Source organism: Pithys albifrons, chromosome Z (genome assembly GCF_047495875.1).
Source record: "Pithys albifrons albifrons isolate INPA30051 chromosome Z, PitAlb_v1, whole genome shotgun sequence".
Classification (NCBI taxonomy): domain Eukaryota; kingdom Metazoa; phylum Chordata; class Aves; order Passeriformes; family Thamnophilidae; genus Pithys; species Pithys albifrons.
Window position 1 is genome coordinate 47,010,961 of NC_092497.1, and position 18,913 is coordinate 47,029,873.

The following is an 18,913-nucleotide window of genomic DNA, read 5'->3' on the forward strand; positions in this document are numbered from 1 at the left end:
GTTCCAGGGAACTCCCTTAGTTTACATACTAGGCATGATGTTCTACGGTATGGAACAGCATTTTGGGCAGTTCAGGGTCACCTGACCCACCTATGCTCCCTCCCAGTTTCTTTTTGTGTACCTTCTCACTGGCAGAGCATGAGACAAGAGAAAACAAAATCTCTGACTTAGGATAAACATGACTTAGTAAAAACCTGAAACATCAGTGTGTTATCACCACCATTCTCACTCCAAATGCGAAACACAGCACTGCAACAGAAGAAATTAACTCTACCCTAGACGAAACCATGACCCAGGCACTAAAGTATCATACATGCACAATAATGAAAACCTTGCTGAAAAAAAATGTTTGTATTGACTCGACAAAATCTAAGAAGTTCCCCAACTAAATGCTGTTTTCTCTTGATACAATTTATACTGAAAAAGCATGAAGTGGCTCACAATTACCACCTATCTCATCCTTCAGAAATCACCAATTTCTTGTTCTTGCTCATCTGCTCTAGTTCTTTCATAAAATGGGGGAAAGGAAAAAAAAAGGCTAGTCTGAAACATTCTCACTGAGTTTAAATTTTCCTCTGATTTCATATTCTAGAAAAAAATGCATCTGAATTTTCTCATGTCTAGTTCATCATTGGAAGGTAAATTGTTTTTGTCTCTCTAGGGACAATTCAATTTTCAATCAAGTTTTTTCTTGAGTTCGGAACACTTGTAGCTCTTTGTATGGAATGGGTACTGTCAAGCTTTTCACAACTGAAAGCTTAGTAACGGTACTTAAAAACGATGTTACTATTTCTCACACACAGAGAAAATGCTAATTTTTTTTCAATGTAACCAGTTGTTGCAAAGTTTGTATCACTTTCAAGTTGAAGAATTCATATAACTGATTTGCTTATTACGGAAAACCAAAATTTGAACCATTCTGACATTACGTGTCACCACAAAGACTGAAAATTTCCCAAGTAAAACCTCCAGACTTCAACATACATTACCCCCGCTTCCACAACACACACACACAACTGCCCCTTGCTCTAACTTTTTCTTACTTTCACATTCGTAGAGGCCCCGTTTGTTCAACCACGGTATTAAGTTGGCTTATCATGCATCTCTTTTCAACAAGCAGGCCCTCTGGTCTTCATTACACATCAAATATTTCTCTAAAAAACCTTTCCACACCAGATGGTGTAATCCCTGATGCACTGAGGTAGTTTAACCGATCTCCTATTTCCTTTTGCTACCCCCCTGTGGAGCAGGAGGAGTCCTGCAAAGGAAAACAACAGCAAAAACTCAGGACTCCAGCCCTGAATACACACAACCATTAGGGAACACTCAGACCATTGTTCACAGTAGTACTGATGGTCAGTTCCCACGAACGTTCAGACTGCCTGATTTCTCACAGAAATCCTGAAAGCTCTCTCTCTGTATATGTATGTACATATCGATATATATACACACGCACTTCAGGATGAATAACCTATGGCTTTAAGAATTGTGGAAGGTGTGCAACAGGAGCAATCTTCAAACTCAAAATCAACAAAAGAGCATGTTTAACAATGTTCTTGTGTGCATTCAGTAAACACAGATTATCGCTACATTAACAGAAGACAGGACCAAAATGCTGTTTGTTCTTTTATTTTTGGTGGGGTTTTTGTGTTTTGTGGTTTTTTTTTTTAATCATGCCAAAAAATGGTTCCTTCAGTAACTTAACTAGTTTTAGCTTGAAATAACACCCATTTTACTAGTGCCCTACAGCTTAAGAATATTCACAAGGAAGTGCTTACCTTCCTGAACTTTTACGTCTTTTTTTACTATTACAGCAAAGTGAAAGTTGTTGGGACTGAAGAAAACAGTGCAATGCTGGAGATACCAGCTACAGATACCTGACATAAAAGTTATTTCGGAACTGCAGTGCTTTGAGGTCATTATGAACACACAGACCACTCACTATAACGGACTGTTCCTGCACCCAAAAGGAGCACACCCGACCTGTGGCAGCAGAGGCCTGGTGCAGCTGCTTTCAAATTTTCTCTCAGGCTCCCTTCTCCACCTGCCACAGATGCATCCACCCATTCTTGAGCTGCTCTCTCCTGCTGCTGCTCCGCGCGCAACTAAAAGCACAGCCCGCAGCTACAGATACGCCACGCCGCCGGGTCGGACACCCGGGAAAGCAGAGGCCTACAAATTTCATAAAGAAAACCCAAAAAACAAAAACAAAACAAAAACGAGCAAACAACCCAACCAAAAAAAAAACCCAAACAGCAAAACCATCCTCTCTTCCCACGCGGCTGCCGGAGCCCCCGACCGGCCCCGGGTGCCGCGGCCACAGGGGCCCCTGTGCCGGGCCGGGGATGGGGGGGAAGGCGGCGGGAAGAAAGAAGAGCGGGAGGCGGCGGGAGGTGGCGAGGGAGCGGGAGGGAGCGGGAGCGGGAGGGAGCGGGAGCGGAAGGGAGGCAGAGGGCGGGAGGGCGGCGGGAGCGGGAAGGGCGGCGTTTCCGGCCACGCGTTCGACAGCGCCGGGCGGGCAGCGGCAGGGCCCGCGCCATCCCGCTCCCGCAGCCGCCCCGAGACGGGGGGTGGAGGCGGCAGGAGGGGAGGGCCTGCGGGGGCGGCGCACGCCGCCTGTCCCAGCTGCCCGACGGCGCTCACCGTGGTGCTTACCTTCACGGGCACCGGCACAGAACCGGCGGCCATGTTGGCGCGGGGGCGGGGCCGCGCCTCGGGAGCGCGGGCACGAGGGCGGGGCGCGGCAGCGGCTGCGGCCAGTAGGGGACAGCACCCGCCCGCCCGCGGGGCCATCCCCGCGGTGCCGATCCAGGCGCCGCCGATCCAGGAGGGATTGCCCTGGGATGCGCAGCCTCAAGCCTGCAGGGCGGTCTTTCCAGTGCCCAAACGTGATTCCGAGAACAGACTAAAAAGCATGTGTCTGGGAAAAAAATAATTGTTTCTGAAGTACACGTGTAGAAAGTAGGTATGTGACCTCATCACTGTCTATAACTACCTGAAGGGAAGTTCTAGCCAGGTGGGGGTTGGTCTCTTCTCCCAGGCAGTCAGTAATAGGACAAGGGGGCACGGGCTCAAGCTCTGCCAGGGGAGAAAAAAATTCTTCCCAGAGAGAGTAATCAGGCATTGGAATGGGCTGCCCAGAGAGGTGGTGGATTCACCATTCCTGGAGGTTTTTAAACTGAGATTGGCTGTGGCACTGAGTGCCATGATCTAGTAAACGGATTAGAGTTGGCCCAAGGGTTGGACTTGATGATCTCAGAGATCTTTTCCAACCCAATTAATTCTATGATTCTATGATTCTATGTTTAGCTCTCCAAGCTAAACAGAACTTCAAGTGTTAGAAAAAGGTAAATGCTATTTTATTATAATTACAATTTTCCTATCTGTGGTATTTTTCATGTTGCTACAAGTACATACATTTAAGCAGAACATTTGTTTTACCATAACATGATCCTGCATTTTGAGAGACATCCATATTTTAATGTATTTATGTAATTGTTTCCATAGGTAGATAGAAGTATCTGATGTAGAGCTTTCAAAAACAGCCATTACGTTGTTATTTGGAAGTACTTGCTTGTAAAAGTGTTTCATGTGTTTTCTTTGAAGCAACTTTATGTAATTGGAGGCACTTTCGCCACCCAGCCAGTCTCTTCCCACATTCCACTCAGGGATACCTGCCAGGGAAAGGAATGTCACACACTTGCTGATAAATGCAGACTTACATTCAACACAACATGCACCCTAAATTTTGACTGCTAAGATCTTGGGGCAGTTCTTTGTATACCAAAAGAAAAAGGATGTTCCTGATAATTTGAGGCACTGTCAGCTAATGATGAATTAGTACTTCAGCTGGAATGTGTTCTCTGTCCATCTCTAAACACTTTATCCTCTTTTCTTCAGTGCATGTTAGAGTTCTTCATATGTTGCTGGGATGTTTGTCACCAGGGCTGAAGTCTTCTTACTGCAGATCAGAAGGTAGATTCTACTTACAAGAAACAGGCTTTGAAAAAGCGTGTTGAATCAAGGCAGAAAGAAGGACATGGATAAAGTTACGTGTTAACTTCTTCAGTGTGAAGATACAGTTTGTCAAGGGAAGCTAGAGTTAACTTCTTCAGCGTGTAGCCATAATACCACACTAAGTCTGAAATTTACCATATTTCTTCTCTTTCTCTTGGAGGTATATGTTCTACTCTGAGTCTACAGAGTCTCTTAGTCAATAATTCTTGGCAATTCCTTCTGTTTAATTCTACTACATTGTTCTTCCATTAAATTGATTATAAAAAGCTGTGTTGGTTGTGTTGCCGTATTCATCTTTTACCACAACTATATGCAATCGGTTTTTGAATATAAGAGCTCAGTTTTCTTAGTGTATCCTTGAAGGAAAGAGCTTTGTAGTGCACCCTTAAAGGTCAGAGGACAAACTGTAGAATGTGAGATACCTTGTAACCGGTTAGTAATATGTTTCCATGTGTGGAAAGTGCAACCAATAGTGTCATATTAGATACAAAAGTATATAAAAGGTGTAGCTGTAACTAAAAATAAACTCTAAGACTTCTGATTCAAGCCTTCTGATGCTGCTGTGCCTGATCTCTTCTGACTGTCATTAACGCACTCCCCTTAACTCTACAAAGAGTGACCCCAATACCTGTCCATTCCTGCAACTATCTTAATAGTTTGGGTCATATGGCTAACAGAGCTCAGAAATCTTAGTCAAAATGAACTGATACATTCTTGTTAGCATAAGAAACACTTTAATTCTACAAATAGTTTATTGCTTAGTTAAATATAGAAAACAGTCTATTTCTATAAAAAAATTCTTTACAGTTCAAATCAAAGCTGAGAGATAGTCTAATGTGGGCAGACAATTAGGACATAAGGATCTTTGAGTTTTAATGCCTCTTTTGACATCAAATACTTTTATAGATTTAAGTAATTTAAACTCAGTCACTCCTGTAAATTCATAATCATGATGATAATCAACATTAACTGCATTAAAGCAATGTTCAGATTAGCTATAATGTATTTGTGAAAGTCCTTTGAAGATGAAAAGAACTGTTTCAAGGTAAAAGGTCTTACTTTTTTTTATTACAACAAAAGTTGCTGTAAAGAAATACCAGTGCTATGTACACTGTAGCTGAGCTTTGAATTGCTTTTGCTAATGCTACTTCAAAGAAACAATATTTACATGGAAGAAGGGAAAATAAAGCCTCAGTCAAGTCCAGTTTACCTTCTGCATTCGTTCATGTGAATCTCAGTGTCATGAGTTCCCATTATACTGTATTGCTTGTAAGCTTTGCTGTTTCTGCCCTACACATTCACAGAATTTCTTTCAATAGTGGTGAAGTATTACAAACCTGTTTAAAGAAAAGCACCTTCTGTGTCCTCCTGTATCAGCCAAGACTTGACCCAAAATGGAAGCCCATATTTACAATTTGCTCTCACTGTGAAACTAGCTTTCTGTTGCACATTTGATGTCAATTTAATCTTTTCTCCTGCATACTGGAAACAATTTGTTGAACCCTTTCTCCAGAGTAATGATTTAAGATTTCCATTGATTTCAAAAACAAATTAATATCTGTGGTTTTTGTTAGGGCAAATAATTTTTAAGCATAAATAAGCTTCAAGGCTACTGTCAATAAGCACCCAAAGGTCATGTTCAGGGATAAATAAAAATCTAACTTTCCATTTTTAAAATTATGATTCACTAGATATACCTAGAATTTAGGTACTAGATACCTAGAATTTATTATTTCTACAGATCTCTTATGGAGCATAGAGTTGTGTGAACCCTCAAAAGCATGTCAGCAAAAGGCTGCTGGAGGAAGTTCAAAAAACCTTTATCAACAGCTGAAGACATCTGTCTTTACATTGACTGTTCTGAGGGAGTGTAATATTTTACATTGGCCAATCCATTTGCAAAATGAGCAGGTATTTCCCCCCCTAATTTGAAACAAGTGAAAGGATCTTTTGAAGGGACAGTTTTAGAAAAATGAACACCAGAAATTGGGGGTTTTCTCTTTGTTAGGGAGGAACCATCAAGAAGATGACCTCACCAGCTTCACAGCTGTTACCTTGGGCACTAAATAATCTTATTGCAGTGTAGATTGAAGAGTACAGAGACAGAACAACTCTGCCAGTTGTAGGTGAAACAAGGAGAATTTTTAAGCTTCCAGGTAATTCACTGATATAATAATTTGGAAATCTACCATGCAAAGAAATACACACTATGAGATCAGGTATATAAAAACTGCAAGATAAGGTAGTCCAGGAACTTGAGATTTGATGTCACTGACATTAGTTCAAAAAAATAAAATCCATAGTGTAATTATGCAGCCATGGTTTTCTTCCTGATTATAACGTACAAAGTCCCCATTATCTTCAGTGATGCCACAGAGAAAAGGGAACACCAGATCACGTAGGAAATGGTTACAGAATATGAGTATTATTTTAATTAGTAGCTCCATTGTTTTGCTAGTGTTAAGACATGTGTTCTTCTCCCTAATACTGCCCCCATACCATTAATTAGTTAGTTTTTGTGCAGGAAGTGCATGAGTACATCTGTACTGTCTGTGCATAGAAGCTTTTCTAAAATTAATCTAGATAGCCATACTGCTTCCCTATGTGACTCTACTGGAACTTGCTCATCTACCACATACTTCTACTTTCAGTGTTTTTTCTAATATACCTGTAGCTTAGCTATACATCCACTAAGCAATTATTAAAAGGGGAAGAATGAAAAAAAGACTGGCATAAATATTTCCTTGGTTTATGTTGAGGTGTAGTTATTCAAACCTCATCTGGATTTTGTCTAGCCATATGCTCTCTTTGATTGCATCTTGGCTTCAGGTGCTTCTCTTGGCTCTGCTCAGACATCACTTCTCTGTGATTTTGATGACTAAAACTTAGGTCCTGGTGACTGTAAACTGCAACCCAGGGTACTGGCCCAGGAGGCACAGTGACTCAGAAGCATGTGATGCAGAGTGCCTCCCCCTCTTCCTCCTGGCCATGGGCATGCAGGTATGCACTACTGGCCTAATGCATCCTTTAGCTGTTACATGTTACTACAGTTATGCCACACAGCTTTGGTCTGAATGGTAAGTAGCAGGAATGGGACTCCCACTCTTGTTCATGCCTCTGCCTGCTCCCATTTAACAGGCTTGAAGTACCATTTTTCTATGGTTAGATCACTGGTCCAGCAGGTCCTGTGTGTAGGTGAATGCACACTTAGTGAGCATCTAATGCTTTGTTTTGAGGTTTGCTGGTGCTTCTAGCTAACATCTGGCTATGGTGTGCCAAATAAAACCCATCTCAGTCTTTCACGTGAATCCATTGCAAGTATAAGTTATGTCCTTCAGCAGTGTGATTTACCTCTAACAGCATAACAGCTCCTTTTTATTGTGTGGATGGCTTATTTGCTAATGTAGCCTGTGTGGCAATACTGGTTAAAATTTGTTGTATATGTCATCTTCTAGCTCATCACCCAGTTTTAAATAGCAATTAAAAATTAATTCCATGCATGTTAAATGAAAAAAAGGAATTTTACGCGTCCTTTTTTTTTTTTTTGGTCATCTTCCAAACTACTAAAAGAGACTTGACCAATTAAAAAGAATTTAATTCAGTACCTATTTTAAAATATTTAGAGTGAAGCTGAAGATGTATTTAAAAGTCTATCCCTAATATTTTAGTTGATCTAATCTAGGGTCACTAACACAATATCATAACAGCAGTAAAATAAACCCCCTAAACCAGAGGACATATTACTTTCCAGCTTAGTAAAGGGACAATGCTTTGAACAAAGACTTCGTATCTTTTGGTAATTATTATGTCTATGGCACTCATCTTATTGTAGCTGAGAAACACAATATTTTTAAAATGCTTCTCCTAACAACATCCAAATTATATGGTAAAACAGCTCAGGGATCATAGACTAAAGGCCTGATTAAAAAAAAAGATATCATGGTGTCAAAATACTCAACATCTCAGTTGGTTCTTAGGTCTCTAAATGAGTGATCAGTTAATGGGGAGAGCTGCAGACCTTGTAATGGGTTCAAAGTATTTCAAATGTCAAAAGAGACATCAGAAGTAATTTTTGTGTTGTCCCTGCTACAGTGCGAGTCATTCAACAAAACAGACCAGGAAGGCTGTGTTATTGCAGTAAGTAGTTCTACTATGGTGATATCTGCAAAGAGAAAGGAAAGACTTTCCAAAAAATCCCTTTTCAGGAAAATTCTCTGGGTCTTAGTCAAACACAAAGGTGAATGCTGAGACATCACTGCCCAGGTGTCTTGAGTCTCATCCAGCTTAAGGCACAAGGTAAAAAACCTCTTGGATTATAACAGGGAATCTGCATATTAGGGGAACTCCCTGTCTGATCATCCAAGACCCACTCTGGCAATCATTCTTGTACCACCTGAGCTGGGACCAAAGACACTTTGCAGCTACACACTCTACACTCAATAATCAGTCCATGTTTCCATACCAGCTCAAACGCAGGTTTCCCATAGCAGAGTCTCAGACGTCCATATTCTTTAAAGAATTTAATAATGGTGTAATAACTAAATAATAAAATAACAGCCTGAGCTGGAGCCTCTGATGAGGAACGCCTGTCCTAGTTCAGCAGGAGGGACCAGCTAACCCTGTGTGGGGGTGATCAAAGCTGTGTATTCTACCCCCTCTATTCATTCCCCAAGGTCAATGGGCCATTAGCAGCAGCTGCCCAGGGAGCCATTATCAACTTCACACCCAGCCTGAGGGGGACGGAGCTGCTAATGGGCCATCAACAGTTCAACACCCCCTGGCTCCCAGAGTAATCACCCACTGTGTGAGTCCCTGCCCAGGGGGAGGGACTGGGTGCTCCCTGAGGGTACGTAAGTGGTGGGTAAGAAGACCTCAGGAACTTCTTGTCGGATCCAGAGGAGCAACAGGACCTTGACAGGAGGAGATCACCGCTCTCGCCCAGACCACAGCCCTCGCCTGCACCAACAGGTTTTTCTTTTCCTTTTACTCCGGACTTGGGGGAACCACAGGGGTCTCAGGACAAGGGCAAACAAATTGGGTTTGTGCCCCAGGACACTGGGTTATACTGCTGGGATTTTGTGAGTTGAAAGCAATTTCCCTTGTGTGTCAGTGTTGTTATTGTAATATTATTATTAAATTTTAGCTCTGACTTATAATCTCTCTCGTGGTGAGTTCATTTCCCCTGCTGGTTCACCTTTAAACCAGTACATCTTCTGGCGCCCAACGTGGGGCCACGAGAGAGAAGTCAGAATTACAATTTCATTTTGTGTATTTGGATACAGAAACTCCCTGACTAGCATGTTGCTTGATGTATTCATGTGGATGGTCTATCTGGGACTGTTCATATTTCGACACATGGGGAACCATGTGCCTATTTTGATGCTCTCTTTAATACCAGGGAGAAGAATCAAAATTGCTTTATTAATATACTATGTTTGTGTTGTCATAACATCAGAAGCAGTGAATTTCATTGTGAATGTATATTCAGTCTGGTGTGCCTGTCCTGGTTTGGGTTGTTACCTCTGGGGTCTCATTAAAAATAGCACCCAGACTGTGGGAAAAACAGGCGGAGATGGTTACTTCCACCTTTTCACCTCTGCTACAACAATCATTGAAAATATTGAGCTTCCTTTTGATGTTAGGGACAGCATAATCTTACTGTTAGTGCTGTTAGTGTTGCTTTGTCTCCTCTGTACTGTATACACCATGTTTAGGGTCAGAACTGGGCTTTCTAAGGAGACTTGCTGGAGGCCTGCCCTGGGAGCGGATGATGTTGAGTGGCATGGGAAGTGGGAAGATATGGGCCGGTATTTGGAGACCTTCTCTCCTCAAATGATCTGGAAATTCACCCCAGAACAACTGCAGGACCCTGCAAAAATGCTAAGCTATGTGAAAGGAAGACGCTCTGGTAGTCCCAGAGATGTGCAGCTCACAGCAACCTGCTGGTCCCTGGCCACTGCCTACCGCACACTGCTTGGTGTGGTACAGCATCATCAGGAGGAGGAGAAAAGGAGCAAATCCACAGGCACCATGCCCACACAAACCACGGCTGAGCCAGAGAGGAAAAGAGGTACATCAACCAGCACCATGCCCACACAAACCACGGCTGAGCCAGAGAGGAAGAGAGATAGATCAATCAGCACCATGTCCACCCAGACCATGACTGAGCCAGAGAGGAAGAGAGATACATCAACGAGCACCATGCCCACACAAACCACAGCTGAGCCAGAGAGAATGGGAAACAAATCAACCAGCACCATGTCCACACAAACCATGGAGGAGCCAGAAGGACAACAGAAACCGATAGCAGTTGCCCCTGTCCAGAAAAGAAAATCAAAGACCAAATCAGTTTGTATAGTGCATGATGAGGAAGAGTCAGGACCTTCACCTCAAGTAAAAGAAATGGAGCCCGAAATAATCACCCGGTCCCTATCCCTGGGAGAGCTGCGTGAGCTCCGGAGAGAGTTCACACGACAGGCAAATGAGTCCATCTTGACCTGGCTGCTTCGAATCTGGGATGCTGCAGCCAATGATACAATTCTAGATGGGAGTGAGGCAAGGCAGCTGGGATCCCTTTCTCGAGATGTTGTCATTGATCAGGGCATTGGAAAGAGACAGGAAACTCTCAGCCTCTGGCGGCAACTGTTCTCAAGTGTGAGAGAGAGATATCTTTGTAAGGAGGACCTCCACGTACAGCAAGGACAGTGGAACACGATGGAACAAGGTATCCGGTGCTTAAGGGAATTAACCATACTGGAGATAATCTTTTTAGAGGATGAGAGATTCCCTAAAAATCCAGATGGTGTCCAGTGCACATCCCAGATGTGGTTAAAATTTGCACGACTTGGGCCAGAAATGTATTCTTGCTACCTTGCAACATTGCAGTGGAGAGAGGGAGAAGACAAGGTGGGTGCACTGGTCAGCAAACTCAGGATTTATGAAGACACTGTCACTGCTCCATTACGAGCCCACGTCTCAGCTGTGGAAACAAAACTGGCTGAACTGGAAGAGAAGATTAAGGAAGGACTCTTCCATATCTCTCCAGAACAAACGAGAGTCTCTGCCTTCAGAAGCAGGCATCTTCCAGCTAAGGAGAAAGGGTACACTCCACGCGGCAATCTGTGGTTTTACCTCCATGAGCATGGAGAAGATATGAGGAAGTGGGATGGGAAACCCACCTCTTCCTTAGCAGCTCGGGTACGTGAATTGCAAAGAGGCACAACTAACACAGGGAATTCTTCAAGGTTGAAGGCTGCTCCGGTCTCTCGTGGGCAAGCCTCCAGACAGTATAGGAATGATGATGTTATGCCCGATCCTCTTGAAGGAACCTCCCGGTCATATTCACAGGGAGAGCGCAGTGAATACCATGACCAGAACTAGGGGGGCCCTGCCTCTAGCCAGGTAGAGGAGAGGGACAATTGGGTTTATTGGACTGTGTGGATTCGGTGGCCTGGCACATCAGACCCACAGAAATACAAAGCTTTAGTGGACACTGGTGCACAATGCACGTTGATGCCATCAGGATACGTCAGGGCAGAATCCATCTCTATTTCTGGGGTAACAGGGGGATCCCAACAGCTGACTGTACTGGAAGCTGAAGTCAGCTTGACTGGGAAGGAATGGCATAGACACCCCATTGTGACTGGTCCAGAAGCCCCATGTATCCTCGGCATAGACTACCTGAGAAATGGATATTTCAAAGACCCAAAGGGACTGCGTTGGGCCTTTGGCATAGCTGCTGTGGAGACAGAGGAAATCAGACAGCTGACCACCTTGCCTGGCCTCTCAGAGGACCCTTCTGCTGTGAGACTGCTGAAAGTTGAAGAACAATTGGTACCGCTGGCCACAGCCACAGTGCACCGTCGGCAATACCGCACTGACCGAGACTCTGTGACCCCCATACACAAGATGATTCGTGAGCTGGAGAGCCAAGGGGTGGTCAGCAAGACTCACTCACCCTTTAATAGCCCCATATGGCCAGTACGAAAGTCCAGTGGAGAGTGGAGGATGACGGTGGATTACCGTGGTCTCAATGAGGTCACACCCCCCCTGAGTGCCGCTGTGCCGGACATGCTGGAGCTTCAGTATGAGCTGGAGTCCAAGGCAGCCAAGTGGTACGCCACCATCGACATTGCCAATGCCTTTTTCTCCATTCCGTTGGCAGCAGAGTGCAGGCCGCAGTTTGCTTTCACCTGGAAGGGAGTGCAGTACACCTGGAATCGACTGCCCCAGGGGTGGAAACACAGTCCCACCATTTGCCATGGACTGATTCAGACTGCATTGGAAAAGGGCGAGGGTCCAGAACATCTACAGTACATCGATGGCATCATTGTATGGGGGAACACAGCAGGGGAAGTTTTTGAGAAAGGAAAGAAGATAATCCAGATTCTCCTAAGAGCTGTTTTTGCCATTAAACGAAGTAAGGTCAAGGGACCTGCTCAGGAAATTCAGTTCCTAGGAGTGAAGTGGCAAGACGGGCGTCGCCAGATTCCAACAGAGGTGATCAACAAAATAGCAGCTATGTCCCCACCGACCAGCAAGAAGGAAACTCAGGCTTTCCTAGGTGCTGTGGGCTTTTGGAGGATGCATATCCCTGAGTACAGTCAGATTGTAAGCCCTCTCTACCTTGTGACATGGAAGAAAAATGATTTCCAGTGGGGCCCTGAACAGCAACAAGCCTTTGAGCAGATTAAACAGGAGATTACCCATGCAGTAGCCCTTGGGCCAGTCAGGACAGGACAGGATGTGAAGAATGTGCTCTACACTGCAGACGGGGAGAATGGCCCATCCTGGAGCCTCTGGCAGAAAGTACCTGGGGAGACTCGAGGATGACCGCTGGGATTCTGGAGTTGGGGATACAAAGGATCTGAGGCCATCTATACCCCAACTGAGAAAGAGATCCTGGCAGCTTATGAAGGAGCTCGAGCTGCCTCAGAAGTGATTGGCACTGAGGCACAGCTCATCCTGGCACCCCGACTACCAGTGTTAGGCTGGATGTTCAAAGGAAAAGCTCCTTCTACACATCACGCCACTGATGCCACATGGAGTAAGTGGATCACTCTGATCACGCAGAGAACCCGGATAGGGAATCCTAATCGCCCTGGGATTTTGGAAATCATCACCAACTGGCCGGAAGGTGAGAGTTTCGGATTGTCCTCTGAAGAAGAAGAGGAGCAGGTGACACGAGCTGAGGAGGCCCCACCACATAACCAGCTACCAGAAGAGGAGAAGCGATATGCTCTGTTCACAGATGGCTCCTGCCGCATTGTAGGGACAGGCCGGAAATGGAAAGCAGCTGTATGGAGTCCTACACGTTGAGTTGCAGAAGCGACTGAAGGACAAGGTGGATCAAGTCAGGTTGCAGAGCTGAAAGCTGTTCAGCTGGCCTTGGATATCGCTGAACGAGAGAAGTGGCCAAGACTCTACCTTTACACTGACTCGTGGATGGTGGCCAATGCTTTGTGGGGATGGCTGGAGCGTTGGAGAAAGGCCAGCTGGCAGCGCAAAGGGAAACCCATCTGGGCGGCTGAGATGTGGCAGGACATCGCTGCCCGGGTAGAGAAGCTGAGTGTGAAGGTCCGTCACGTAGATGCTCATGTACCCAAGAGCCAGGCTAATGAGGAGCATCGTAACAACGAGCAGGTGGATCGAGCTGCCAGGATTGAAGTCTCTCAGGTAGATCTGGATTGGCAGCATAAAGGTGAATTGTTTCTAGCCCGATGGGCCCATGATACCTCTGGTCATCAGGGCAGAGATGCGACATACAGATGGGCTCGTGACCGAGGGGTGGATCTAACCATGGACAGTGTCTCACAGGTTATCCATGGCTGTGACACATGTGCTGCCATCAAGCAGGCCAAGCGGGTGAAGCCTCTATGGTATGGTGGACGGTGGTCGAAATACAGGTATGGGGAAGCCTGGCAAGTTGACTACATCACACTTCCCCAAACATGCCAAGGGAAGCGCTACGTGCTGACCATGGTAGAGGCAACCACTGGATGGCTGGAAACATACCCCGTATCTCACGCCACTGCCCGGAATACCATCCTGGGCCTTGAAAAACAAGTCCTATGGAGACACAGCACACCAGAAAGAATAGAGTCTGACAACGGCACCCACTTCAAGAACAGCCTCATAGACACCTGGGCCAGAGAGCACGGCATTGAGTGGGTGTATCATATCCCCTACCATGCTCCAGCTGCCGGAAAAGTTGAGCGATGTAATGGACTGCTGAAAACAACCTTGAAGGTGTTGGGTGGGGGAACTTTCAAACACTGGGAGCTGCATTTGGCAAAGGCCACCTGGTTGGTCAACACCCGGGGCTCCATCAATCGAGCTGGCCCTGCCCAATCAGAACTCTTGAATACTGTAGGTGAAGATAAAGTCCCTGTGGTCCATATGAGAGGTATGTTAGGAAAGACTGTTTGGGTTAGTCCCACGTCAAACAAAGGCAAACCCATCCGAGGGATTGTCTTTGCTCAAGGACCTGGTTGCGCTTTGGTGGGTAATGCAAAAAGATGGAGAAACACGTTGTGTACCACAAGGGGACCTAATTTTGAGCGAGAAGAGTTTGTAATGTTTCATTGTATATATGTGTATATATATATATATATGTAGGTAAAAGGGGATTAATTTGGGAATGACTAGATGGAGTAGAATAAGGGGTGGATAATGTCCTAGTTCAGCAGGAGGGACCAGCTAACCCTGTGTGGGGGTGATCAAAGCTGTGTATTCTACCCCCTCTATTCATTCCCCAAGGTCAATGGGCCATTAGCAGCAGCTGCCCAGGGAGCCATTATCAACTTCACACTCAGCCTGAGGGGGGCGGAGCTGCTAATGGGCCATCAACAGTTCAACACCCCCTGGCTCCCAGAGTAATCACCCATTGTGTGAGTCCCCGCCCAGGGGGAGGGACTGGGTGCTCCCTGGGGGTACGTAAGTGGTGGGTAAGAAGACCTTGGGAACTTCTTGTCGGATCCAGAGCAGCAGTAGGACCTTGACAGGAGGAGATCACCACTCTCGCCCAGTCCACAGCCCTCACCTGCACCAACAGGTTTTTCTTTTCCTTTTACTCCGGACTTGGGGGAACCACAGGGGGTCTCAGCACAAGGGCAAACAAATTGGGTTTGTGCCCCAGGACACTGGGTTATACTGCTGGGATTTTGTGAGTTGAAAGCAATTTCCCTTGTGTGTCAGTGTTGTTATTGTAATATTATTATTAAATTTTAGCTCTGACTTATAATCTCTAGTGGTGAGTTCATTTCCCCTGCTGGTTCACCTTTAAACCAGTACAACCCAGAACAAAGCAATGCCTCGGCTTTTATAGCCTCACAAAGGGTCGACAGTTCCTGGCCTCTTACCTCGGATTCCCACCCAGAGCTTAACCTGCAGCTCCCACTACACTGCACACCGAGCTGCCTGCACTGAATGTGTTCTTCAACATCCTTCAAATGCTCATATTACAGAGAGAGTTTTTCAGCAGTTGGAATTTTAGCTATGAAGAAAAGTCCATTTAATTTTCACTATTTGCCTTTGAGCAAGATTTAAGAGAGCTGTAAGGCAAAAATCACAGCTTGTGGGATCACCATCCCTTGCTGCTGTTTTTTAGCTTCTGAAGTAAGTCAAACACGACTAACAAGAGTATTATTGTGTAGGGTGTTTCTCTTCTGAAACTGTGCCATGCCTTAGCCACCAGTGTATCTTCGAAAGGAAAAATCTTTAGTTTAGATGTCATGGATGCTTAAAAACTTCCTGCTTAAATTTTCCCCATCACCCGTGTGGAAGAGGGCAGTGGCTGTTTCGCTGCCGACCGTAGCCAGCCGCTGAGGAGATAGCCTAAGTTAACAAAAGGGTAGCTGGTAGCCCTTAAATACCAACGTAATGGCTTGGGAAAGAATTTGGTGCTGGAAGTTTTTTTGTTTTGCTGGTCACTTCTCTTTTTCCCTGGCTGGGGGAGCCGTGTAGGGAGAGCCCAGCACTCTTTTTTTTTTTTTTTCCTTTTTTCTCGCCTCTGGGCCCATCGGCTTTGGTGTCCAGCGGCTGCTTTGCCGGGTGTCCAGGGCGGCTCTAGGGGGGTTCCCGCTCACCCCCAACCCCGCAGGTCCTGTATTGTCTCCCCTGCGAATGACCGGACTCGGTGTTTTGGTGAGGGAGCCTCCATTCACCCCCTCGTTTGTGGCTTGTTTTCCTGCCTGCCTGCTGCTCCCCCGCGGGTCGGGAACCCGGGGCTGTTTGCCGAGAACCAAGCCTGCAGCCCCAGGGCACGGGCACCCCTTGGTGCCGTGAGACGAACCCACTCCAGGGCAGTCCCAGGTCCCGCACGACCTCGGTGGGAACTGTAGCTCTGGCCTCCCGGCGATCAGCAGCGCCCCCGCTGTTTGGGGCTGTCACTGCACCGGAGGGCAAAGCGGGACTGCGGTATTTGAAAGTCTCGGCGTTGCTGCTTGTTCTGTTTCTTTTTGTTCTATATTTGTAGTAAAGAACTGTTATCTTCTTTTACACATTTCTACTTAGAAGTCTATTAATTTCTAAAGTTGTGGTGGCTCAAGGAGAGAGAGCCTCTTTCTAATCCAGGAGGAGTCCTAGCTTTCCTTGATAGACATTCTGGTTGGTTTTGTTTTTTTTTTAAACTGAAAGAGTAGAGAAGCAGAAGTGCTATTAATTCTTAGAAAGAAAACTTTTACGAATTCCACATTTTGCAACAACTAAACGGGACCCTGTTTCACAACCCCCTTCTCATTTCCTGTAGCTCTCTGGGCAAACTGTTAACCATTTATGACTCTTGAGATGTCAGCATCATTACAATGGTCTTTTCTTCAAAGAGCTTACTGTTCATACATATCTAAACAGGAAAAAAGGACTGACAGAATCAGAGGCAACACAAGATACTTGAGCAAAGGAAATACAGAAACAGAATCCTGGTTTCCTGAATTCCAATCCCATTCTTACACTGAGCCAGACTAAGTCACTGACTCTGAAACTCCTGAAACAACGAAAAGTTGTAGTGGTCCAAACCCTAGTTTTGAACTAGGGTTTTTTTGTTAAGAATTCATCCTGTTGCTGCTGTGCTCTCATTGTACCTTCACCCCATAAACCATCTAAACCATCTGCACCCTTCCCTGCTGGAGAAGAGGGCTTTACCAAACCTTCCCCATCTTTCCCTGAGACAATGCATAAGACAAATTTAAATTTCAGTAATATCAGAGAAAACTCAAACAATTGTGGAGAGCAGAAGGAAAACAGCAGAAGACTATGACTATATCTAGAGTTAACCAGCCTGAATTGAATGAAATAGGAGCCTAAAAAACCTCACCTGGATAGCAAAAATTGTTTAACAGGTTCCTGACTTCTAAGGAATCACCACTGTGCTTCTAAAAATGTCTTTTTTCCCTGTTTGTTGCAGTTAATAAGAGTAGATCTACTGAAAAAGATAATATTTTTCTAAGCAATTAGTATAAATCTTTAGATAAAGAAGGGGGCAGGGTTGTGCTGTGGCAACTGATTTGTCTCATTACTATTATAGTAATACAGTAATTTAACATTACCAAAACCATTCAAATTTAGCAAGTTTTTGCAAACTGTGAAAAGCTGTTAGCATTGTAAAACCCTGAGCCATGAAGGTTTGTGTGTTGATAGTCTTGCCATGAGGGAAAAGGAAAGAGTGTAGACATTTTGAAGGCTCCTGAAGAAATGTTAGTAGGGGGCCTGTGATTTAGTTTAGTGCAAAATTAAGAGTTCGGTTATGATGGGTTCACTCTAGCTGTGTTGCAAAATGTGGAATAAGTAAAGAAGTTTCATAGTAAGGATGCTCTTTGATGTTTGATTTTTGTGTACTTTCAAGCCTAATTGACAAGAAGGGGAAGTTAAACCACGAAACAGAGAGCAGCTAACAAGCTCTTAGGAAGAGGGATGTCCATGGATACTGGACACAAAGAATGTAGAATTTACAGGCTACAAGCACATTTAGCAGAACTCCCAAGACAAGGAAGAAATTACTAAAGCCGAGTCAGCAACTGTGGTGAAGTCAGCTCCAGCTGGGTAAAAGATACTTCCAGCAGGGGAATCTGTGACCACTGATTCATGGGCAATCAACCTAAGGAACAAACTGACTCAAAAGAGGAGACTGAGCATGTGGACTAATTAGCATGAGGAGGGAGAGAACCATTAATCAACAGAAGATAAAATACTAACTAATAAGAGAACTATGTAACTTGTAGCCAAAGTGCACTAATTCTTTTTCTTACTAAAATATATAAATTAGTAAAAAGTTTTGATGGTCGATGTGCTTGATTTTTGGAATACCAGCCATCACCCAGGCTTGAACAACTCCCAAATAAATAATCAATGACTTGGGTGTGTAATTATTGGCTTATTGCATATGGGGGAACAAATTCGATTTTTGCAAACAAAAGCTGGATGCCAGGTCACTAAGCCACTCTGTTACTCTCTTCCTCTGCAGAACTGGGGGAGGGAAGAAAATAAGATGGAAAAAAGCTCATGGCTCAAGAAAAAGGCAGTTTAACAAAGCAAAAACAAGGGCTGCACATGGAAGCAAAGGGAAACAAAAACTTATTCCTTTCTTCCCATCAGCAGATGATGTTCAACCACTTCTTGGGAAAGGGAGATTCTGTACATGTGATTGCTCTAGAAACCAACCATCACAATAACAAATGCCTCTCCACCACCTCACCTCTCCCCACCCCTATCCTTCCTCCTCCTTTTCCTTAGCTTTTTTTTCTGTCCAGACATCATATGTATGGTATGAAATATATTTTTGGCCAGTTTGAGTCAGCTGTCCTGGTTATGTCCCTCTCAAAAATCTTGCCCTCCTCCAGCCTACTGGTGGGAGGTGGAATGTTGGAGAGAGGCTGGTGCTGTGTGAGCACTGCTCAGCAGC

General features: G+C 44.9%; 1 protein-coding gene across 1 annotated transcript in view; it reads right to left on the reverse strand.

The window, feature by feature from the left end:
* Positions 1–3,674, reverse strand: part of MTAP (methylthioadenosine phosphorylase) — a 33,821-nt gene extending 30,147 nt beyond the window's left edge. The window contains exons 1-2 of the mRNA XM_071580883.1: positions 3,442–3,674; positions 2,656–2,920 (exon numbers count right to left, since the gene is read on the reverse strand). Of these exons, the coding sequence (XP_071436984.1) occupies positions 2,656–2,793 (138 nt within the window). The 5' untranslated portion in view covers positions 2,794–2,920; positions 3,442–3,674. The remainder of the gene's footprint in view (positions 1–2,655; positions 2,921–3,441) is intronic.
* Positions 3,675–18,913: the final 15,239 nt, after the last annotated feature.